Source organism: Exophiala aquamarina, assembly GCF_000709125.1.
Source record: "Exophiala aquamarina CBS 119918 chromosome Unknown aczIA-supercont1.1, whole genome shotgun sequence".
Taxonomy (NCBI): Eukaryota; Fungi; Ascomycota; class Eurotiomycetes; order Chaetothyriales; family Herpotrichiellaceae; genus Exophiala; species Exophiala aquamarina.
This window is the reverse complement of record NW_013550587.1, coordinates 3,354,278-3,378,090: the sequence shown is the minus strand read 5'-3', so window position 1 is coordinate 3,378,090 and position 23,813 is coordinate 3,354,278. Positions and strand designations below refer to the sequence as shown.

Below are 23,813 nucleotides of genomic sequence, written 5' to 3'. Positions count from 1 at the left end.
TGTCGAGTCGCGTTCTCCAATGAAGCAACCAAGCATCACGCCAGGAAGCAATTGAATCTGGGCGTCGATTGAACGAAGTAGTGATGACCTCGGCACCGTCGGGCGTGCACTTATTCGTGCAGAGACTCCACGAGCTACAACGGGAGGGACACCCTACATAGGCAAACGCTGCGCCTCGCGTGACCACGGAGTATCCGTATTGCACTGAGATTATCTGAAGATAATCAAAGCCCTTCAGCCTTCAAGTTTGTCGCTTCTTCTGTCCTAGTTTGCACCGAGATAGGTAGCGTTTACCTGAAGCAGCTTAGTGACAGCTGGGGTCAACCATCTTTCGCCCACCGTTCGTATGTTTGTCTACTGATAGAGGCACAGCAACACGAAGCAGTTGTCCTAGCGATACAGGCGAGTGCTGCCTATTATTGTGCGGTACTCCGTACATACATACTCTACACTGTGGACGGAGCATGGAGTGCTTCGTATGGGGCACTCTCTGCAGGCTTGAGCTCCTCGACGGCGTCCTACCCACATTGGGTCCCAGGTCAGATCAATCCCGGTCCAAGCTCCATTTATTTATCAGTCAGAACATGACTTTATTGGCGAGCATGCGCCATCTTTACACGATACCACCCTCGAGAGATAACCACGTCCCCGCTACACTTGGCACCCGTCATGCTGCTGATGAGAGAAAACTCTGCTCTTGAGTGGACTGTCAATCTGTCAAGCTACAACTCCGTGAACCAGCCCATGCTCTACTGGCTGACCTATCCTATCCCAGGGAATCGCCCCCCTGCGATGGATTGCAAGGTTACCTTACAGCCACATGGCCTAGCTACCAGTGGTAGTTAGGATGTTTGTTCTTCGATAAATCACACTCGCCTCCCCCAATAATTGGCAAAAGTTTACAGTACGAAAGCTACTTCTTCTCATCTCGTCAGCGTTCTCTTTCCCTGCAAGGACACTCTTTCCCGGTGACATCCTCCTTGCTTGCATCTTTCCGTTCACCCCAAAAGCGCCTGGCCGATTGCAACAAACAAACAACCCAGAGGCAACCAGTATTGTTTTCTAGAATAGGTGTATCGAGTATATATCGCTCTGCATCTGAACCTGCATGTTGGATTTACCTTACCGGTGTAACCATTACCACATCCCACCCCCCTCCCAACGCCATTACCCGCACATTGAACCGCAGACTCACCACTGCCCACGCGCGCCTCGACTGCAGCCATGGCAGCACAGCCTGTGGCCCATTCAACGGGGTTCGACTACGAGAACCAACCTGTATCTTCCAACAACATTAAGACCAAAGAGGGCGGCCGGTCCAGTGTTGACCGTAGCGCAGAGACCGCCGAGGCAGATGACCTTTTGGCCGTGCTAGGATATCAATCCGAGTTATCACGAAACAGATCTACATGGCAGGTCGCGTTCATGTCCTTTGTGCTCGCCTCGGTTCCCTACGGTCTTGCGACGACCCTCTACTATCCTCTCATCGGCGGCGGCCCCTCTGCCATCATTTGGGGCTGGGTTCTTGTGTGCTGCATCATCATCTGCGTAGCTATCTCTCTGGGTGAGATTACCTCAGTGTATCCTACCGCTGGTGGTGTCTACTACCAGACTTACATGCTCTCTCCTCCGTGGTGCCGAAACATCACCGCTTGGATCTGTGGCTGGGCTTATGTCCTGGGAAACATAACCATCACTCTTGCTGTCAATTTCGGCACCACCCTCTTCCTCGTTGGATGCGTAAACATCTTCCAGGACAGTGAAGGCAATGGCGTATGGGCCGCCACGAACTGGCAAATCTGGTTGACGTTCGTGGGTATCACATTGCTCTGTAACGCGACTTCTTCTCTTGGAAACCGGTGGCTGCCTTATCTAGACGTACGTATTCTCCCACAAGCACCTCCCCAGATTTCCTGGATTCATGCTGAGATGTCGACCTGTGCGTATAGACATTTGCAATCTTTTGGACATTCGCCGGTGTCATTTGCATCGTTGTGTGTGCTCTCTCTCTTGCAAAGGGCGGTCGCAACAAGGCCAGTTTTGCATTTGGAGGGTTTGAAGCAAGCTCCGGCTGGACGCCCGGCTGGTCTTGGTGCATCGGCTTGCTGCATGGAGCTTATGCTACATCGGCTACTGGCATGATTCTTTCGTAAGTGGAACCTCTCGTGATTCTCGAACGCAACAGCTTCTAACCGCCAACAGAATGTGCGAAGAAGTGCGAGAGCCAGCAACGCAAGTGCCCAAGGCAATGGTCGGGACGATCGTATTGAATGCTATCTGTGGCTTCATCTTCCTCGTTCCCCTATGTTTCGTCTTGCCACCAATCGAAGATGTCGTCGCTGCATCTTCTCCCGTCCCATATATCCTGAAGATCGCAATCGGAAATGACGGCGGAGCCTTTGCGCTGACAGTACCTCTCTTGGTCTTGGCTTTCTTCTGTGGTGTTGGTTGTACAACTGCCGCCTCACGTTGTACATGGGCTTTTGCTCGAGACGGAGCCATCCCCGGTTCCCGGTATTGGAAGCAAGTCCACCCCAAATTGGATGTGCCTCTCAATGCGATGATGCTCAGCATGGTCGTTCAAATCATCCTCGGAGTCATCTACTTCGGTTCCGTTGCTGCCTTCAACGCTTTCAGCGGCGTTGGAGTCATCTTCCTGGTAAGCTACAATCTTTGGAATACCATCAAAGCCGACGAGTCTCTAATTTGTGCGCAGACCATCAGCTACACCATGCCCATCCTTGTTTCACTGCTTGGGGGCCGGAAAGCTTTGAAACAAGGTCACTACGACTTCGGAGCCGCTGGAGTCTTCTGCAATATTGTGGCTATCTGTAAGTGAAATCTGCTTGCCCTCATTTCCCATTGGACATCCGCTGTCTCCGACTCCGCCCGAATTATAAGCTTTCCGCTGGCCCCGAGACTAACATGGACAATTTTTCCTACTTCAGGCTGGTGTTTGTTCATTACTCCACTGTTCAGTATGCCATCATTCTTGCCGACCACGGCGGACACGATGAACTATGCGTCTGTGGTCTTCGTCGGTGGTGTCTCCGTCTCCGCAGCTTGGTATTTCATCTGGGGTCGCGCCAATTATCAAGGGCCCCCGGCCAAAGAGGAAGAAGTGGCAAGACGAAGGAGTTCAGTGATCTCAGCCCACTGATCAGATCCGGCTTAATCCAAGCTGATTTTGTCTGCTCTCGGTGTTGTCGCGGTTGGTCCTGCTCTTCCCACTTGTCCATGATATATCCTGTATATTTGTGCATGTATCTATTTTCAGCCGACTTGACGTATTGCAGGATTCAGAGCCGCTGAGCAACCCAGCCGACCGTGCTTGCGTATATGTGGATCGATTGCTATACGTTTATAATTGGGGACTCGAATACAAGTAACCATAAAATGACTCGTGGAACTTCCTTTCCGCCACTGCCCTGATCTTTCCTCGGAATGGGCTCCATTCAATTTTCCAAGGCAAACCCCTCTCCAGAAAACCTTGCGTTTGTCAGGTTTGAAATATCACGTGATGTTTGCACCAGTCGTTAGATGTCATTATTTCCTTTGTCATCTCCTACTTGCGCAAAATAACTTATCTATCTACAAAGCATTGGTGAAAAGCTTCTTTAATCCATCAGCGCCGTCGGCCCGTGCGGACTCCTGCTACGGGCTCTCTCAGCACCGTACGCCGCAGACCCCCTGGACGGGACCTGGAGCGCACCGCTCGTACTACTGTTGTGCGAAAACTTCTCTGTCGTCATGTCTTTACTCTTCGGCGTAGCGGTCACCTGTGCTCCGTCACGGGCGTCATCCAAAGAACCCGATGACGAAGATCCGGCCAAACTGCCCATTTCTAGGTCCTCGGCATCGTCGATATTGGATTGTTGACGACGGTGCCGATGGTGGTAGCGGTTAGGGCGGGGCCCTTCTTCGTCTTTCCCGCTGCCGGGGCCGCCTTCATGCTGATGCAGCTTCATGTTGACGAACATGGCATACAGACCAAAATCATAGGCCAAGCGGCAAACGCCCGCAAACACGAACGCGATCCAGAACTTCTTATTCGACGCCAGCACACCCGTGACGGAAGGGCCAGCCATCGCCGCCAGCGTGCGCACCATGCTGGTGATGCCCATCGCGGCAGTCCGCTCCTCGGGCCTGACGACCGCGGCGATGAACGCCGAGCGCGGCGCCTGGTCCATGTTGTTCAGCCCCGTGCGCAGCAGCAGCAACGCGGCAGTCAGCCACAGCGATGGCGGAAACGGGAAAAACAGAACCGCAGCTGAGGACGGCACGTGTGTGAACACCATCGTGTTGATCAGCCCAATCTTGCGCGCGAGAGGGCCTGCAAAGGCTGCGCCGATCGCGCCCAGGAAGTAGCTTATGGACGTGATGTCGCCGAGCGTTGACTTTGCTGGGTGGAATTTCACGTCCATGTAGTAGTTCGTCAGGCTGTATGGCACCATCCCGTCGGCAAGTGAGTCGATCGCTAGTAGGAACCAGAGCTTGTACATGATATTTCGCGTGGTGGATGAGATTCGGGCCAAGTTGTTGGTCGCCCAGTTCCTGGTTCGTGATAGCCAGCTGTGAGAGGGTGAGGGCATGGGCTGGAGTGGCGGAGTTGGTGGTGTGAATGCAGCTGTGTTCTCCGCGATCGCAGCAGTCGGACTCCGCTCCGTTGGTGCGATATCTTCATCTTGCGGGACTTGTGTGTAAGCGTCGTCATTCGAGTCGGCCTTCGTCGTGTCCAATTCACACGCGGAAGTCAGCGGGAGGACCAGAAGCGCATTAACCAGGCCCATGACCGTGTATACCCAGAACAGCGCGTGATATGTATCGACTTCCGTCCAGTCTCGTCGGTCTTTCAGGTAGTGGATGATTCGTCCAGAGGCTTCGCTGCCCGCGCTTGATCCCAGTGTCGAGGTCGTCACGTACCATGCGAGCACGTCTGCTCGTGTCGACGGCGATGTTAGTTGTGATAGCATCGATCTAGGAGGTTGAATGAGAGTCCGTCAGTCAATTGATTTGTGTAGGTGTGACAGCTGTTTCTCGAGGGCCAGGAGAGGGAAACCTAGGCTTACTCTTCAATACTCCTGAACGGGCCAAAATCTCCACCAGTCACACTGATAACACCCAAGATAGCTGCGGCCAGCAGGATCCAGAAGTTCTCAAAGATGGCGAAGATGAACCCGCTCAGGACCATCAAGAACGATCCGCCCATCAACACCCGCCGTCGGCCAACACGGTCTGCGATCAGCGTTAAGAACGTCCCGAGGAAAACATCGCCCAGCAGCGTCAGTGTCATGAAGATCCCGATCTGGTGGTCTGAGTAGTGTAGCGCTGAGAAGAAAATAGCTGCGGGAGTTTTGGTGGCCATGGTTAGTTGATTGATTAGGACAAGGTCGATAGAAGTATCAATAACAGCGGTATAGTTAGGAAAAGGGGGCAGTGGCTCCATTTCAAGGCCGAAGAGAATACTTGGGTGAGTGCTACTTTGGCTCCGCTCAATCTCTCCCCTCTCTCTCCTTCCCGGTCTCAGCTGTTCCTGCGAAATGTTGTTTGGGAAACATGGACGGACAGCAATACTGAAGACTCACCGAGTATCAAAGAATTAGTGCCATACGCAAACATCCGAAAAGTCCGCGCCAGGATGATCAGGTAGGCATTCCGGCCTGTGGAATGGATCGAGTCAATGCCAAACTCATGATAGAACCAGTTGAATGGTCGCGAGAGAGCTGTGCTGGACATTGCTTGGTCGCTGTGTCGACTTTACCAGGAACCATCTGATTGGATCCAAAGCGGGCGAATTTTCCAGCTGAAGAGGAAGTGTTTCTTGAGAGTAACTCTAAGCATGGTTCATAGTGGAAATGTCGTATTTGTGAGTCTAGTCGCCAGGTAGGTGATTTTCTGGTCATTTTGCAAATGACGACTTGCATAGATGGAGACGGGGATGGAACTGGAGATGGCGGCGTCGGCCCCGACGTCCCCAACGGAGTTCCAGGGGCGGTGAGTGGCTTTGCGACCAAGATCGCCAGCCTAGTTTACTTAGCTATGTAACTGGGCGAAAGCTGGCAGCGAAATGGGACCCTGAAGGCAACTTGGATAAATATATGTGGACTCGCCATTGGCTAGCCTTGCTGACTGCCCGGTTATCGGCACAGGTCTGGCCTTTTTATCGCTCAAAACAGGACGCTGGGTGGTTGGGCTTGGCGTTAACACTTGAAATGATCAAAAGGACGAACCAATATGTATATTAGAAAAGGACCCTTTCATCAAATGGTTTCTTCGTAGCGACTGTAAACACCTGAGATAACTGGAACGTAGGCTCGAGATGACGACGGGTCACGAAGGGCTGAGATTTGATGCGGTGGCTAACTGCCGTAATTTGCCCTCAATCAATGATATCAATCTACCGCATTTCGGATATCTTATGTCACCCTGAGGAACACTGTGGCATAGACAAGAAAAGTGCTTCTTCGTTGGACTAATGGGGAGAAAAAGAGTCCTCAGACAGTGAGTGCTACTGAAGAAGTAGCCATTGCTCGCATGCGAGTGAGGAGAGAACGCGCTTTTGCATTGGCTTGCATGGCCTTATCCAATATCGAGCTCACTTCACTTATGGTGTCCTCCTTGGGCAATTGGTCATCCAGACGATAGTGATCATTCAATGTATCTAGGACCGACTAGGACCACTCCTCACGCAGCCTCCTGACCAGTCCATCCACACGCCAGCCTGCCATACGGACCTTATCCAGGCAGACAAGCAATTCATTTCTTTGGTTTGGGTTGGGCGTTAGCCGGGCTGCCAGTGCAAATTCAGCGATCATACACGGATCCCAGCACTTTGAGTGCTCCGGGTCACTGTTCAGGGCAATGCCGCATACACGACGAGCGTGCCAAAGCGGGGACACTTGAGTCTCAACGACTCCTGCCTTGGAGGAAAAAGGAACCAGCAAGTTGTTGGACGGCCAATGGTCGAGCAGGAGGAGCATGGCGGCGTGATAAGTCATGTTGACGAAAATTCCCGCAGAGCTAGTGAAGAGTATAGTCGGGAATGTGGCTTCGTGGTCGTCGATTTCAATCAGAGCTTGGACTTCCGTCGGACGGCTCGAGTGCCACTTCCACAACTGGTCTAAAAGGTGTGTCCAGTCGGTGAGTCGTGATTTCTCCTTTTCTCTGGTTGATTGTGATGGTGGAACCAGGCTGTCCTCTTCTTCTGACAACGGGAGGCAAAGAGTCATGACATCGCCGAGGAGAGCGAGACAGTGCAGGCTGGTTCTCATAATCCCATTGGAGTCGTTAACATCGGCAATCAAATCGTCCGACGGGACTAAAAGTTCTCGGAGGAGATCTGAACTTATGGAGGGAGCGGTTCCGTACATAAGAGCGTACGCGATCTCTTCTCGTTGTTACCCGATGTTAGCATCTGACCAGGACAAGGGCAACGACGACTATAGTAGGTAAATTCGTGCAGGGAACGAATTCATAAAGAGACAGCATACCGAGCCTTGCCATAAGAGCGAACGAGCTCATCCATATTTGTCTGTGTCCTCCATCCGCAAAGTCATCTCTGGTGAGGTCCCTGGGCTTGCCAGCTCCATGGAAGCTTGCGATCCATGTCTCAGGCACTGACTGGACGAATTGCTTTGCTCTCAGAAGCACAAAGTGCATTACAATCCCAAGCTCAAGCACTGGAGACCCATCAACTGTACGGCGTAACATTGTAATTATGTATGATGCACTGGCTCCATGAAGGCCTGATTGACGTACTGTCATGCCTGATGATTCTGCCGAGAGTTCGAGAAGTCCATACATCACCCCTGGAGAGTACATGGCGAATTGTGGAACAAGGACACCAAAGGTCCTGTTCACGTCGTACACGTCAAGCTATATCCCGTGGAAAAGTGATAGAGAGTCAGTCCCACTATACTTGCCAGCCTCAGGAGTGTCATCCAACCCACCCATGGTGTGATATGATGGCTGTAGTGTCTCATAAGGCGCGTATCGTCTTGCGAAAGTGAACAACGTTCATTTAGGGAGAACACTCGGTCCAGTCCTAAACGACCCATTTGCCCAGGTCCTTCCAGCGCTCAGAACATCGATCACTGTTGCGGAAGGAAACCACTCACTAGATTGGCCAGATGGATTACCGTGGTCTGCAAGTTCACTCCTGTAGGCTGAAACATGATGTTGAACTTCATTCTGAGAATGGGTCTGCTGAGTTGAAATCTCTGGATTGGGACGACATCCCTCCACCTGATCTTGTTCATCGCCCCTGTTTGCGCCAGGCTCGCGTTCGTCAGTGGATGGTTGGGAAGGAAAGCCACTATTGACAATAAACTGCATTTACGACATAACATTAGTCCTTCAGCCTGCGAGAGCATACTGGAGACAGACTTTCACAGCTTGGTATGCTGTACCTGCCGAGCCCGAGCCCACAGTCACAGCGGGTTCCTGGGGGAAGGTCGTTGAGTTCTGGGGAAGAAATGATATATGTCTGACATATTGGCATGCGACCCCAGCGTCACTACAGCGCTTGCACGCCGGTTTTCCCTCATCGCCTGTATTATTTTCCAGTTAAATCAGCCCCAATTAAAGCTCCATAGACTAGACGATCTATGGTGAAAGCTACACTTACACTTGCGGCGCTGCCCGCGGCAACGCGTGCACCCAGTTCGCGTCCTGCTCTGGCGAATTCGCGGTCGTTCTTGCCGACGACTTTGGGAAGCCTGCACTTCACTGGCACTCGTAGTGACGTTCGGAGTCGCGGTTGGGCCAGTTCTTTGCATGTCACGATTAATGAACGCTGCTTGGAACACGGGATGTCGTCTAGGAAGAAGATGGATTTGGCATCAACCGACACAAGGAGAATTCCGATCCGCTAGCGCCGTTGGAAATCAAGCCAAGCTTGATAAGCCAGTGCGGTTGATCTTTCCCCATTCGGTCACATATACAGAAAGCGAAGAGTGCATAAGAACAAGAAGCTCGGGAGTTTCTTGCTTGGGAATAGGTCCATTCATTCTCCATACTGCCCTTCACTCAATATTGCTTCAAGTGCCCAATACGACATGGCAGAGCTACCGAAGACCATGAGAGCATGGCGCTTTGCTCGAAGCGGGAAGCCCAAAGAAGTACTCGAGCTGAAGATCGACGCCCCTACTCCACCCGCTCCAAAGGCTGGAGAGGTCATGATTCGGGTGTCATATGTCGCAATCAACCCTGCAGACTACAAACTGATGGATCTCCGGATACCGTTTAGATACCCTGCTACCCCTTCAATCGACTTTGTTGGCGAGGTCGTACGGGCAGGCAAGCTTGCCCCCACTTCTCCCACGAATGTCCGTGTTGGTATGACAGTCGCTGGCTCAGTGCCCACGAGGTTGATAATCCGCGGTGCCGGTGTGCTGGCTGACTACATTGTGCTCCCTGCGCATGCAGTCGTTGAAAACCCCCGTGATCTTCAAGAAACCGTCGCGGCCGGACTTCTCGGTGTTGCAGGACAGACGAGCGCGATGGTTCTGGAGAAAGCCATGTTGCGCGAAGGCGACCGAGTCCTGCTGAATGGTGCTAGTGGAGGTGTGGGCTGCATCTTAGTCCAAGTGCTGTGCGGAATGGGTATTCGAGTTACCGGTGTCTGTTCCTCAAGAAACGAGGCTCTTGTGCGCAGGCTGGGAGCTGAGGAGGTATATCTTCCCAATCTTTCTCTGGTCATTGATCTATGTCGCTGCAAGAACTCACAATTTTGACTCAATCCTCCCTCAACAGGTAATCGATTACACTGTCCATGAGGATCTCTATGATCATTTGTCTTCCGCATGTACTTCACCTGGGAATAGGCCTTTCGACGCCATTATCGATTGTGTGGGCAATATGTCCCTCTACTATAAATCTCCCGGGTATCTGAAGACAGATGGGCAATTCCTTTGTATTGAAAGGCCTTTCCTGAAATCGCTTAAAGTTAGCTGCTGGCCAGTTATTCTTGGAGGAACAGCAAGAACATTTAAAGGTGTAATGAATGATCCGTCGGGGAGATTGGGGGAAATCGTTGTAGAATGGTTTGAGAAAGGGTGGATTAAGGAGATTCCCGTTGATTCGGTGTTCAGCATGGATGACGTTGTCCAGGTATCGTCTCATAGCCCTGTCGACCGCATTGTAAGGAGCTTTTGGTGCTAACAACCTATCTAGGCTCTTGAGAGGCAGGCTACCGGAAGAGCCGTGGGGAAAATATTCGTGAAGGTCAAATAAGGGACAGTCCCATCGTGACGCTGAAGAGTTCCCTGTGACAAGATTCATCTGAGATTTATGCGTTCTAGCAGGGTGTCAGATACCATCTCGCTTCCTTGACCTTTCGAGGGTGTATTTTCAGATTACAACGAACAATGAGTCGCTGGTGATGCTCGTGACTTTCGACTTCCCGTCCTGGCAAGGTCGTAGCAGAAAAGATTGAACATGGTCAGACCTCAATCGCCACTTACGGGGGACATTTTCGACGTACATCTCCAATAGGAGTCTATTGAGTAAGCTCTGGGATTGATGAAAGTTTGTCAATGCCGAGTAGGAGGGCAGATGCAAGGGAGGCCGGGGCAATATTGGGAAATATGAACAGATTAACCAAGGTAATTAAATTAGTTATAGGATTAACTGGATGGGCCGTAATACCCCCTGAGCCCCGACCATGCGCTTAAGGCCGAGGGGCTGTTTAACTAGCCATTGATGTTATTCCTGGCGGGATAGGTGCCCCAAGCTCTCCTTCAAGGGATGGCTTGATAACCGAGGACCTGGCCTCGATAAGAAAACATGTAAATATCCGCCTGGACCACCCGCAAGGCGACCAGCATGCTGTACTCTGCCCACTGGATGTATCTATTGATTTACAGATATCACAGCGCCTGGCACCAGCAGTAACCACTCACTCCTTCTTTCTCCTCCATACCCCGCCCAACGGTCTCAAGCTCAGCTTCGAGTTCCTTCTACCTTAACGATATGGTCCTCTTGAAACAAGCAGGCAGTAGATTGCACTGAACTTCGAAACACTTCCTTAGGGGTCAGACATGATGCAGAAAGCTGGGAGGCGCAAAAGACCCAGAGCACTTCAGGCCTGCCAAGTATGCCGCGTAAGGAAGAATCGCTGTGATGAGGAACAGCCGTGTACTTACTGCGTTGGTGGGTATACCGTCGCTACAAAGACTATCAAGTTGATCTCAAAATGCAGAGCATGACCTTGAATGCACATATTCTCGAGTGAATCCCGACACGAGAGCCCGAACTGCAAGGCAAGTACTTGAGCTTTCGCACCAACATCGGGCTTCTAACAAGTTCTTAGACCTGGAGAAGCAGCCAGGACGATCCAAACTCAGAACGCTCAGTCACAGTCAGCCTCCATTGACCTTGATCAGATCCAACAACGAAAGCCACCAACAGGCGGGGAACCCATTTTGGTGGCCTCCCGATCACCCATGAGCTCCCTAGGACCTGTATCTGAGCTAACGGACACCAATCCCAATACTAGAAACTTGGAATTCTACGGAGCATCGTCCTCGGTGTCTTTCCTTCGACATGTCGAATCCATGTCCAACAGTCAAATTCCAGGCTCACTTGAACCCGGCCCACCAGAACGATCACTGACGTCCTTACTGCACAATCCCGGATTCAAACCGGCTTCCGCGCACAGTACGTCTACACTGGGATCAGGTAGCAGGCTGCCCGCTGATCGGTTCTACTTCCGCGTCGCTCAGAGATTTCTTGACGCATACTTTTCCAATATCCATCACATTCAGCCACTGTTCGAGGAGGAGTCTTTTTGGGGTCGTTGCGAGAGTCTATGGTTCGCTAATCCCGAGCAGCCTCCTCTATCTTTCGTCGCTCTTTACTACGCAGTCTTGAGTTTAGGATGTCTCGTCACCACATCTGAGGATTGGGGCAAGCTCGGCTGTCATCGTACCGCTTGGAGCCGGAAACTAATGGGCGAAGCGCTCAACATTATCAATCAACTTGGCTCCACGACAGATTTGGAAATTGCTCAGTGTTACTACATGATGGTAAGCATTCTGAACGCCTGGTGGCACCTGGAAACTGACCATTCCGGGAGCAATAGAGTAAAGTGTATCAGCATGAGCTCAATCCCCATGGTTAGATCACTCCATTTCAGTGGCTTATATCTTGCGACTGACACACATTGTGAAGTTGCATACCTGTATTCTGGCCAGGCAGCGAGAACTGCTTTAGCCATCGGGATAAACAGGAAGCCGGTCGGCCAAACAGCTCCAGATCCACGCAACCCAAGCATGGCATCCAGAACATGGTGGTATGTTGTCATGACACTACGAATCTTAGCATCGCAAGAGGTTAAGCTAATTTGAGATAGGGCCATCTACTGTCAAGACATGTATGTAAATTCCGACTAAACTGCCCAATGCTCACAGCTTTACAGACAGACAAGTTTTGCTCTAGGGAGACCGGACAGCCTCGGTCCAGACGAATACCACAATCAAAGTCTACCGGTAATGTTTGATCTAGATGTGGTGGACGTTGCTCTTGAGAACTATGTACTTCAAGTCGTTCCCTTCATGGTTGAACTCTCTCGAATAATGCGACACGTCGGCCTACGTCTTTATACGAACACATGTTCTGTGAAAGAGCGAATCGCGCGAGTCCAAGCGTTGGATGTTGATCTCAAGTCGTGGCGACAAGGTCTTCCGGTCCAGTTTCAACCAATCCGCCTACCAATAGAGCGTTCATTGAAGTCTAGGCATTCTGCCAACTATATCGACAAACAAATAGTCGTTCTACATCTGCGTACGGATTGAGGAATCATATCCATGGGTCATTCAGATACTAACTTCAACTCTAGGCTACCTTAATCTCCGGATGATTACTCACGGCGTTTTCATGAGTCTTCCTGAAGAAATCGATCCAGAACATGAAGATTACGTCGGAAAATCTAGACAAACCTGCATTGACTCTGCATGTTGCGCGATTGACCTCATCTACGAGACTTTCGCAAATTACAGTTTCTTTCAAACTTGGTAATACCCCGTTCTTCGAGACTCTGCTCCCGCATAACCCGTTTTTGTTGCAATGCTAAGGTCCGATTGATCAAAACAGGTGGTATAATTCAACCTATACCCTCTTCGCAGCTAGCATACTCCTAGCGGCCGTCTTCAACAGTTTCGCAACGTCGAGCCAAGCACTTGACGACATTTTCAACCACATCGACCGAGCTGTCAATGTGCTCCATGCTATGGAAGAATGTATGGTTGCGAGGAACGCCATCTGCATCATCAAGCGGGCCCTTTCCCGTGCGAAGAATGTGCAACAAACCGCATTAAGCCCGCAACAAACCAGCGTCGCTCTGAATCTTCAAGAAGAGACGGCACTTGGGCAACCAGCTTCGGATGAAACAACACTGGCCCAACCTGCAACTTATAATGATATGATTCCAGAGGCGGAGATAAGAGATAGTTCGTATGCTGATTTTGGGGACAGTCTCAGCTGGCTCGACCCTAGTCCAAACCCGTTTGATGATTATCAGCAGGCTTTGTTCTGGACAACTTGGGGTCAGGAGGTTGACATGCTTGGAACATGATTATTGGTGGACATACTTTGCTTCTGGCCATATACCAAAGATTAGGACTGGAAATCACTTATCATCGAATACATGCACTATTTAATTAGGGTGGCGAGAAAGACAGTTGCATCAATTTTGCAAACCTTGCCAACCGCAACAACGTCGTCTAGTCACTCCGAGACAGGCACATGCTATATAGCTATTTACCCCGCTCTGCCATAGGATGCGTGAGGAAAAGTAATCAATTCTCCCTCAAACTTATAGGAAGCAATGACATTTCTACATCTGGTTCCATGAATCCATCCCCAAGTTCTTAAATGGATCTCTTGCCAAACGCCAGAGGCAAAACAACCGAAGAAGGGTACTCGGGCCCCGAGTGAACCATATGATGTCCGCGGTTGAGATTTGTCGGCACGCGCTCCAAGGCCGGGAACTCGGGTAGAGTGGCTTCATGGCCCTTGATTTCCAGTCGAATTGACTCTCCTGCTTCGAAAATCATACCTCCGGGCCAGATTACGATTTCCAAGCATACCACCTCGCCTGGTTGAATCTTCTCTTCACGGTCGTGTGGGTGCCATATATCCCCTGGTGCGATCATTCGACTCTGCTCAGGGGATAGGTTTGGATCGGGTTCGATCCTGCGGTGCGATGCCCGGAGGCGACCTCCAGGGCCGACATACTTGAATATGTTGACATGGGGGATTTCGGCTTCCGTTGTGCCTGTAGGGAAAGCTTCCAAGGGGATGTTTAAATGGAGTAAAGGTTTTCCCTTTCGGTCAAGCTTCCTCATGATGACATACACGTCCATGTCATCGGTACCAGCACAAGACATGTAGAGCTTGACACGAGAGAAACCGATCAGCTCAGTGTAGTCTTGAAATTTAAGGGTGAAGTGAGCGCCATCATCATCCCAGGAGTCTGAGAGATACCTTGTCGATGACGAAGCTGCGGGCTCACAATCTTGTAGAACTCCGTTCGCACAGTCAAGGAAGAAAGTGTTGTGTTTGACGTAATTGGGTGGGTAGGTAGTTTCTACTCGGTCCACAACAGAGGGAATGTTAAATCCCAGCAAAGAATGTCGAATTCTGGGAGTGGCTTCCCACCCGTTATCTATCCCACGGAGGTACTTGTCGAAGAACCTCTGGAGGTCATTGACCGCAGACTCCTGGTATAGGTCGTACCATTCTTGGGTGTGGTGGATTCGGAGCCTTCAGCAGTATGTTAGCTTCGCCTGTTGGTCAGCAAAGGAAGTAGAATACCATTTGTCCTTTGAGGCTGAAAATAGAAAGCCTCGGATTGAACCTTCAGTATGCAGGCTCGAGGAGAAACTTGCCAGGACATACATCGGCACCTCTATCTGCTCTATCTTCGCGCGTTTGTCGTTCCAATAGTTGTTCATAAGAGGGTATGTGCGGATCATTTGACCTGTGTCCTCGAGTCTATTCTTCCCTGGTCACAGAAATTTCAGATCGGTATTATTTCTCAGAGCAGCATTCGCTCGAGCCTTACCATGATATCCGTGCGACCTATAATCCCAAAAGGCAGGATTTGGTATCCCACCCCATCCCATTTGATGCCGGTAATAGTCTGCAAGGCCTTCCCACGGAGCTATAGCTTTTAAGTGAGGGGGCCGTTCTGCAGCAATAAACCTGCCAAACGTTGCAAGCTCAGAATCAAGACATTTTCACTGAACTTGGACTGCAAACATGTGCTAGGTCGGATTCAAACATACCATTGGGACGCAGCGAGCCACGAATTTCCTGCAAATGCAACTGCGCCAGTACACCAGCTGCACGAAGCAATGTACTCGACAGCATCGTACCCATCACGGCCCTCCTATGCCGCAAATGTAAGTTTTGCTCCGTGAGTTGCATCGAATTTTAACGCAAGAGACTGACTTGTGTTCCCAATACCGCAATATCTCCCTCAGAGTCGTACACACCACGAGAGTCGATGTTCACAATTGCGTATCCCCGAGGACACCATTCAGCAGGATCGGGCGCCTCGAACTTCTCTAGGTCACTAGTCGCATTTCGAGGGACGCCAGCACGGAAAGGTACAGCATCGAGACCCTGGAAACCTGGACGGACTTTAGCAAATCTACTGTAGGATGGGAGAGCATCCCGACCGTTCCCCTCCTTCCCGTACGGGCTCCAGGCGATGATTGCAGGGACAGGCGAATTATCTGAGGATGGCGGTCTGAAAATGTCTGCCCACATCTTCAGCCCATCCCTGAGTGGGACGGCACAATCCTTTTCGAAGACTATGTCTTCCGGTAAGGGTCGACGGCCCGGGGCCTTTGCCCATCCTGCCTGCAGTACTTGAGTGGATGGATTGAATTCTTGCCAACGCGTACTGAAATCATGGTTCGCTTGCTTGTACTCCACTTTGATGTTCCCAAAGGAAGCCATGGCTCCAAGTTGGCTCTAGTTCGTCCTAGTCTTGCTCTTCGACTGTGGTGATGGACAGGTCTAGCAGGCTTTACTTCGTAAAACTCTAGCCTTTAATACTGCCTGAATAGTCGCGTTCGGACCGTTTAGTTTGAATCTTTGGGTGGCTAATTTGGTTGTTGCACGGATAACCCAGACAAGGCTATCATCGCGTCGCTCTCGGACACTACTTCCATCCGGCGGTATGTCCACCGGGTGCCGACTATCCTTGACATATCAAATCCGCTATGGCGGATATCCCCCCGGCTTCCCACATCCCACCTTCTCGAGCAATTCGACTGGCCCCTTAGTCTACTTTCTTTGGGCGGCTTTGCCGACAATTGGCTGTTTTGGCTGCCCTCGTGGCCCATTCCACCCCCGGACCTGTCTTGCAGGATGGTAGTGCTAATACTAGGAACTTGGCTCTGGAGTCTAGCCCCAGACTCTTTTAAAATGGAGACCCCATGGGGATCTCAAGTCAATACGGAGAGTTGTGGGATCAAATATAGATCAATGCTCCCATACCCTAACAAGGAGCATTCTCATGTCCTCTACGCATCACTCTGTACAAATTTTCCTCGGCATTTCTCTTTGCTACCTGCTGTAGCCCTTCAGGACACCTTTTACATCTGAAATTTTCTGGGATTCGATGTACTCTAGTCCCAGAAGCGATCACTCTCTGACAGAGACCCCTCAATCTTGTGTGATGACTGCACAGATGGAGGAAAAGGTTCCGTCAGCGGAAGGACAAGTCGAAGTCCTCAAGCCTTCCGAGTTGAACCTCACGTACGATGATATTGACGAGGAGCCTTCACTCCATGTCCGAACCTATATTGCACTTGCAGCTATGTTCATGCTGAACTTGGCCCAAATGGTCGCCTTACAAGGGCCTCCTACATTTGTAAGTTCAGGGCGTGCCTGTCTATCGAGGAGCATGTTGTAGCTAATTGTAATGTTGTAGCTTAACTCAATTGGGGCCGATCTCAAAGCACCGCAGACTCAAGTGTGGATTGTCACCGTTCTTCCAATCGTCCAAGCCGCTCTAGGGCCTATTGTATCGTCCGCTTCTGATTTATTTCAAGCCCGCAAAGCACTCTTGGTTTGCTGTTGCACCATATCGTTTATTGGCTCAGCCATTGCGCCCCGTGCGACCTCGGTCTATCAAGTCATTGCAGCGCAGACTTTGATTGGATTTGGATTTGCTACTGTTCCACTTGCGTACTGTGTACCCAGTGAGATAGTGCCCAATAAGTGGCGACCGAGTAAGTGGCAAGTGGACTAGGTTGTAGAGGACGGGGCTAACGGCGGCGTTTAGTGACCCAAGCAGTGATGAATATTGCCGCTTGCCTGGGTGCAATGGTAGCCCCAGTGATTCTAGGCAGCTTCCTCCAGGTCGATCGTACTCGTGGCTGGAGGAACTTTTATGTGAGATTTACCCCCTAGGCTTATCATGGTTCTTTTGCTCATGCTCTTCCAGTGGGTACAGATGGGTATGTGGGCAATTACCGCTCTTGGAATCTTCGCCGGGTATCGTCCTCCAAAGAGGCATACAAGGCTAGATCATCTTTCGGGTTTGCAAAAGATCCAAAAGATGGACCTCTATGGTTGCGGCCTGCTTATTTTGGGACTCTGTGTCTTCCTTGCTGGTCTCAACCTCGGAGGTGGCCTTTACTCTTGGATAAATGCTCGAGTGCTGGCCACCGTGATTATAGGAGGCATGATATTGGTCGCATTCTTCCTCTACGAATGGCGTGGCACGAAGACCGGTATCCTCCACCATGAAATTTTTAATGGCGCAGATGGTACCGGGAGAACAGCTGCAATTTCGATGTTTCTAATTGCAGTTGAAGCTATTATGGCAACACCATATTACCTCTTTTATCCAGTGCAGTTAGTATCTCCTGTCCTAACACTCTCTGCCCCCTTTTACTGACTTACCATCCATCGGTAGGACGGCCGCGCTATTTGACACAGAGCCCATGAAGATAGTGGCTCGCCAGGAAGCCTTCTGGATTGGATGCATTATTGGCAGCGTCATCTTCGGCTTCTGGAGCACCAAGTACAAGACCATCCGAGAACCCATGGCAGGAGGATTCCTCATTTTCACCGGTGGTCAGGTCGGCTTCTCCACTATTCAACCAGGACAGTCGGTAAACGCTATCGCGTTCTGTACCATCTCTGGCTTCGGATTTGGAGTCGTCCTTGTCCTCGTGGTTGCTGGAGTCCAGCTATGCACACCACATCATCTCATTGCCACTTCCACGGCAGTTGTCACCACCACCCGCGGAATGGCCGGCGCGATCGCGATCGCAATGTACTCGGCTGTATTCCGGACAAGAATTGAGCAAAGGCTTCCTGCCTACGTTGGAGAAGCTGCGCTGTCTAGTGGGCTCTCGCCAGACTCCGTTCCCGCGTTTGTCGGGGCATTTCTGACGAACGACACTGCACTACTCACCAACACCACAGGAGTCACCCCGAAGATGCTTGCAGCCAGCGTGGTCGCTATGAAGCAAGCATATGCAGACTCGCTCAGGATGGTATTCATCATGGCGGTTCCTTTCGGCGTTGCTGCAATCATAGCCTGCTACTTCCTGGCTAGCATCAACAAGATGATGCATTACGGAGTTGATGCCCCTGTGGAGCTCCTGCATGCCAAAAATTACCAAGTAAATGACTCCCAGGCTGTTTAGGGCCTGGAGAGAGATACCTCGAGATTCTATAGCATCTTTAGGAAGCCCCGACTTACACAAGCCGATCCAGGGCTAGCAGGATTCGATTCATGGTAACTCAAGTCCTCCACACTAGGGCAAGCTATCATGATTCTAGTCGTTCAAACTTGTAATAGGTGCCATGAAATGATAGTTTTTACCTCTCCTAATTGAAACATTAAAGCCTAGTATGCACTCAGGAGCTGTAGCCTGCAGCTTGAATGATAGCTTTACTTGTTTCCTTTACATGCTCCACCATTGGACAATGTCCACTATCGATCTCAATCACGCTGACAGTACTGCGGCTAAGCGACTTGAGATCATCAATCATCTTCTGTTGGTGAGCTGGATAGATTGTCTGATCACCTGTGCACTTGATGTAGGTCACAGGAACATCATAATGGCTTGTGCTTGTCATCTTCTCGCGAAACGAGCCCGACGCATGACCAGACATTTTGCGGGTCATTGATTCACCTACTGACTTTGGTAGGTTGGAAAAGATAAATGCGGCACTTCCGACGGGCTCCAGTTGAAGATATTCGCCCTGCCGTTGTCAGATGTTCCATTCGTAGACTTTCTAAGTCATTTACGGAAACCTCTTACTGAAACCTTGAAAAAGTTCCGAGATGCGTGTGGAACTGTGAACGGCGCGAAGCTATCTTCAGAGCTTTCTCCTTCATTGACGAGTAGCGCGGAGGCGTACACTAGCCCTGTGACTCCTCCTGCTTTGCCGGCCTCTTGTCTCTCCTTCCGTGTCACGTTCTTCACAGCTTGCGTACCTGGGATACCACCGAAAGAACTCATGGCCACCAGAACTTCCTTGCCATCATCGGCGAGAGCCTCGATGATCCCATGAATGTGGGCAGCATCATCAGCCATGGTTTTTGCCGGATTAGTAGACGGAGGACCGACGGTCTGAAGCTCAACGGCCAGTGTTTCGTACCCAGCACTATGCAGCTCATCAATGACAGCGTCCCAGAGAAGGGCCGCGGAGCAAAATGAGCCGGGGATCAGGACTATTGTTGGTTTCGCTATGTCCATTGTCGAAGTTTCTAGATATCTGCTCCAGGAATTCCTCCAGTTTCCAGTTGAAAGAACTTGAAGATTTGGGGTGACTTTGTACCGATGCTATATCCATTCCGGACCGCTGACTCTGACGCAGCTAGATGCGATGTTTGGTCAAATTGCTGTTCATCTCTTATGAGACCATACTCAGTACCTGGCTGCCCAGACCGAGTAGTGTTTCAGGAATCTACGAGTCACCAGCAGCCATCCGCCGGGTTTTCCGCTATATGCACTGACGGCGCTACTTAGCATCGGTAAACAAATACCAGAAGTTCTAAAAGGCCGGCGATGCATTCATAAAAATTGGTCAGCTCATATGCAGAGCAGCTATGTAAGGACATTGGGATTTTTCAGCAAGCCCGTGGAGATTAGGGCTGGAGGTTCTGAGTTGTGGGAAGAATTGAGGTGTTGATGTTTGCTACGACGGGGGTATTCCTTGGTATCAGGTGGTCACCCTCGAGTACGTGAAAGTAATAGGTATGTAATGGTAAGCATATTACTGCCAGACAGTCCGCAGTTTAGCAGTAAGGACCATTATTGGGGGCAATGTGGGCAGCATATAGTGCAGCGAAGACTGTCTGACAAAATCAGGCGCAGTTGCAGTACATGGCAGCGACAGTCAACGTCGTCATTTGATACGTTACATAGCTATCCAGCTAGCCGGCTACCTAGTTTTAAAAAATGACAGGGACATTCGAAAGTCCTGTGAATGGCCGCCTGATGTGTCCAAAGCCGCTTTTATCCGAGCTTCAAGTGAGCCTCGCCGACCAACAGTCGAAAAGGGAGCAGGTACCTGTGTGGAGAGGAGGAGTTCGATGTCAGACCACTCGCCGAGGCTCTGCAGCCTTTGCCAAGCGGCTAGAACATGTGTTTTGGACCTTCTTTTCAAGGTCGACTGATAGCAGGTTCAAATATTCCTGACTTGAATGCACAGTCTATAGATCTTTGAATGTGTCCTTCAGCATGAGTGCCTCGGGAGATGATGTTTCTATCAACTATTTCCCAGTCCGTCGCATTGCCCAGGCTTGCATCTCCTGCAGGTAGGCTTCAAGTGCTGGGCGTTCAGGACATTGACTGAGTTCACACAGGCGGAAGAAGGCTCGTTGTACGGGAGACCGACCGACTTGTGGACATTGTCGTCGGCTGAAACTAGGTCTAGCCAAGATATCACACCGAATAACGTAAACTCGAGATCTAACCCTGGCAGAATGTGTTTATCCTGGAAAATCCTCCTCCCAGCAAAGAACCCTTGTCAGAAACACCGAGGAATCTTCCGATGTTGATCAGACTGCATATGTGGGACTCTCGTCGGTATGCGTACCTATCTGACCCTGTACTGATTAAGCAGAATCAACTTTCAAGTAGGTTGTCCGCGATTGAGAATACGCTCCAAACCTTTGGCACCCAGCTAGAGAGGTGCGTGCAGTATTGAGACCAAGCCCGCAGGATGAATGTCTGATGCTGATGAAATCACGAAGCATCTCGCGCCTGCTAAGCAATTCCGTTCTCGACAAAGAACGTGGAGATGACGTTAGTGAGAGACCAACTGAAACAACTCGAGAGAAGCCGCGAACAACGGCAACTTCCACAACATTCGACCTCAGTTACGAGGTTGAAACACAAGGGGAATTGCCGGGAGAGACTCTGGCTTCCAAAGAAGTTCTTCTCGCCGTGGTAGACGCCTTTTTCATTTACTGCCACAACCAGCCATATTCTTTCTTCCACGAAGGAAACTTTCGGCGAGGGCTCTCACAGGGCTCTCTACCGGAACATCTGCTCCTAGCCGTCCTCGCAAGTGCGGTCAGATTTTCTAGACATGCCTATTTCAACGGCAGATGGTACCAAGCCGCAGTGGGTTACGCGAATCGTTCGTGGAAATCGGTGGTCTCCAGCTGCATTACTGTGAGTCGGACCGCGGATGTGTCAATCGTACAAACGATCGCTCTACTGGCACTTTTCGATTTCACCGGTATGATACATGTTCTTATCCTGTTGTGTTTTCTAACCTTCTTTATTGCAGCTGGTCAATCTCGCCACGGATCTGCTTGGGTGAAGATCGGGATGGCCGTCAGAATTGCTCAAGACCTTGGCCTGATGCTGGATGCTGCTCCCTATCTCCCATATCCCGAGCAAGAGGAGCGCCGGAGAGTCTTTTGGTCAGTCTATCTTCTTGATCGTCTCGTATCATGTGGTAGGGGCCGGCCTCCTGCAATTGTGGACGCATCTTGCCACCTACAGCTGCCCTGTGACGACACGATCTGGAAGAATGGATTATGGCAGAAGACACCCTCGCTCGACGATTTATCCAATCGTGCCTTGCTGCATGTTGAACGACAAGGCCATTTCGCACATGTCATCGTCATGTCCTACGCCCTTGGACGAGGAGCACAATATATGTTGCAAGAATACAATATCCGGAGCAGATATCCGCCCTGGGATTCAAGTTCCGATTTCGCAGCGCTCGAACTCGAACTCATGCATCTTGAGACCCACCTAGAAACTAATAAATCTATTCAAGAAATGATTACACCACACATTAGCGCCGAGGGGGCTGTCGACCACCAAAGCGTGGGGCCGATTATATTTTCTCGAGCATTGTTTCACTTATGCTATTGTATGCTCAATCATCCATTTTTGTTGAGAGAACGGCTCGAAACAAGTCAATTGTCAGCGCCTGCAAGTTTCCTAGCACGTGCTTTTGAAACGGCCTGGCAGCATGCCCAGCGTATGATCGAACTTATTCGAAATTCCCGCCGTTTGGGGTGCGTGTTTCAGTCCTCTTTCAGTGGGTATTGTATGATCGTTGCTGGGTCAATTGCAGCCTTGAATGTTCACCACAATGTGGCTAGTACACGTGCAACAGCAGAGGCCCTGCTCTATGAGGCAATTGCTTATCTGGAAGATGTGGGGCAATACTGGGCTAATGTTGCCACTATGGTAAGCACGACAACAATTCCAAGTGAAAGATACTCGTCTATATGCTTGAGTGTATCTCGCTCACTAAGTGGTTGAACCTAGGCGCAATTACTTCGACATCTTGCCGAGAATGCCCTCCTCTTCAGGCAGCTTTCATGTGATCAGCCTCAGATTCAACCCCTGTCACAAGCTACGTCAGAGACAATGTGGTCACTTGTCGATTACAGTACCATGTCCAACGATGCGTCTACTGGTTTGATGGAGAATCAGTCTCATGAGACGAATCTCTGGTTCGATTCTTGGTTTGGCATGTTTGGCAACATGGACATCGAGAATGATTTCGGCATCATTGGGAATGATAGCAATACTGCTAATACAATGAGTGCATGAGCAAGCACTAAAGGTATCGACAATGGAGCACACTCATCTAGATGTATCTCTGCGTTTCGCTAAGGCTAAGCTGATCCTTTTTACAGTTATGCGACAACGAACGGTTCCGCTTACACCACATGTTCGGGCTATTATTCGATCTATGAGACTAAGCAGAGCCCATACTTAAAGCTTCGACTATACTACAACAGTCAATGAGAACTCTCAGCTGTCAGTCATGAGGAGTAGCAATCATCAGTAGGAATGACTTGCAGAAATTTCTCAGATCACATTTTACGGAATCTAACTGACATGGTGTTGTGCACTTCGACTGAGATGACGCTTGAATATTTGATATCCTCACAGGGCCATCAGGACATTGGCTAAGCTAGCTACTAATGTGGAAGATACGCTAGCTGTCTTCAATTCACCTATCAGGCCCCGGGATAGCGAGATCGGCCCGAAATACTGCGTTGACTTGTTTCTGTAGTAGTACGGAGTTCGTTTCCTTTTGAACTCCATATAGCCTCCGCTCACGGTTATCCAAGAACATAACCGAGGCCGAGAGGTCCTTGTGTGACTTGGGGAAGAAGCTGGGGTAATCAAGTGTAGATGGGGCCCAACGAGTCCGGGGGAATACCCCGTTGCTAGGGGCCCCACAGTTCTAGGCATCGCAGCTCCGAGACGATTTAGTATGGGAGGGAGGCGTAGCATCTCGTTTAAGCCAAGTACCTGGGGCCTAGGCCCCGGAGTACAATCCATCCTGTATAG

At 50.5% G+C, this 23,813-nt stretch overlaps 9 protein-coding genes across 9 annotated transcripts; 5 read left to right on the top strand and 4 right to left on the bottom strand.

Annotated features, from left to right (window-relative positions):
* Positions 1–1,224: 1,224 nt before the first annotated feature.
* A1O9_01211 (uncharacterized protein) lies at positions 1,225–3,160 on the top strand (the record flags this gene model as incomplete). The annotated part of the gene is made up of 5 exons (XM_013410370.1): positions 1,225–1,878; positions 1,950–2,149; positions 2,203–2,659; positions 2,717–2,831; positions 2,949–3,160. The coding sequence occupies 5 exons, from the start codon at positions 1,225–1,227 to the stop codon at positions 3,158–3,160; spliced, it is 1,638 nt and encodes a 545-aa protein (XP_013265824.1).
* A 457-nt stretch (positions 3,161–3,617) lies between these two features.
* On the bottom strand, positions 3,618–5,365 carry A1O9_01210 (uncharacterized protein; the record flags this gene model as incomplete). Its single annotated transcript, XM_013410369.1, has 2 exons — positions 3,618–4,977; positions 5,070–5,365. 2 exons carry the CDS (start codon positions 5,363–5,365, stop codon positions 3,618–3,620), a joined length of 1,656 nt encoding a protein of 551 aa, XP_013265823.1.
* A 1,306-nt stretch (positions 5,366–6,671) lies between these two features.
* A1O9_01209 (uncharacterized protein) lies at positions 6,672–7,525 on the bottom strand (the record flags this gene model as incomplete). Its single annotated transcript, XM_013410368.1, has 2 exons — positions 6,672–7,344; positions 7,491–7,525. 2 exons carry the CDS (start codon positions 7,523–7,525, stop codon positions 6,672–6,674), a joined length of 708 nt encoding a protein of 235 aa, XP_013265822.1.
* Positions 7,526–9,056: 1,531 nt separating this feature from the next.
* A1O9_01208 (uncharacterized protein) lies at positions 9,057–10,233 on the top strand (the record flags this gene model as incomplete). Its single annotated transcript, XM_013410367.1, has 3 exons — positions 9,057–9,671; positions 9,754–10,110; positions 10,174–10,233. 3 exons carry the CDS (start codon positions 9,057–9,059, stop codon positions 10,231–10,233), a joined length of 1,032 nt encoding a protein of 343 aa, XP_013265821.1.
* Positions 10,234–11,444: 1,211 nt separating this feature from the next.
* On the top strand, positions 11,445–13,573 carry A1O9_01207 (uncharacterized protein; the record flags this gene model as incomplete). Its single annotated transcript, XM_013410366.1, has 6 exons — positions 11,445–12,026; positions 12,083–12,116; positions 12,172–12,296; positions 12,411–12,783; positions 12,839–13,013; positions 13,093–13,573. 6 exons carry the CDS (start codon positions 11,445–11,447, stop codon positions 13,571–13,573), a joined length of 1,770 nt encoding a protein of 589 aa, XP_013265820.1.
* Positions 13,574–13,868: 295 nt separating this feature from the next.
* Positions 13,869–15,966, bottom strand: A1O9_01206 (uncharacterized protein; the record flags this gene model as incomplete). The annotated part of the gene is made up of 5 exons (XM_013410365.1): positions 13,869–14,763; positions 14,815–15,004; positions 15,065–15,204; positions 15,288–15,391; positions 15,454–15,966. The coding sequence occupies 5 exons, from the start codon at positions 15,964–15,966 to the stop codon at positions 13,869–13,871; spliced, it is 1,842 nt and encodes a 613-aa protein (XP_013265819.1).
* Positions 15,967–16,702: 736 nt separating this feature from the next.
* Positions 16,703–18,674, top strand: A1O9_01205 (uncharacterized protein; the record flags this gene model as incomplete). The annotated part of the gene is made up of 5 exons (XM_013410364.1): positions 16,703–16,885; positions 16,946–17,246; positions 17,300–17,409; positions 17,462–17,874; positions 17,936–18,674. The coding sequence occupies 5 exons, from the start codon at positions 16,703–16,705 to the stop codon at positions 18,672–18,674; spliced, it is 1,746 nt and encodes a 581-aa protein (XP_013265818.1).
* A 214-nt stretch (positions 18,675–18,888) lies between these two features.
* On the bottom strand, positions 18,889–19,733 carry A1O9_01204 (uncharacterized protein; the record flags this gene model as incomplete). Its single annotated transcript, XM_013410363.1, has 2 exons — positions 18,889–19,236; positions 19,296–19,733. 2 exons carry the CDS (start codon positions 19,731–19,733, stop codon positions 18,889–18,891), a joined length of 786 nt encoding a protein of 261 aa, XP_013265817.1.
* Positions 19,734–21,221: 1,488 nt separating this feature from the next.
* Positions 21,222–23,063, top strand: A1O9_01203 (uncharacterized protein; the record flags this gene model as incomplete). The annotated part of the gene is made up of 3 exons (XM_013410362.1): positions 21,222–21,726; positions 21,778–22,694; positions 22,776–23,063. 3 exons carry the CDS (start codon positions 21,222–21,224, stop codon positions 23,061–23,063), a joined length of 1,710 nt encoding a protein of 569 aa, XP_013265816.1.
* Positions 23,064–23,813: the final 750 nt, after the last annotated feature.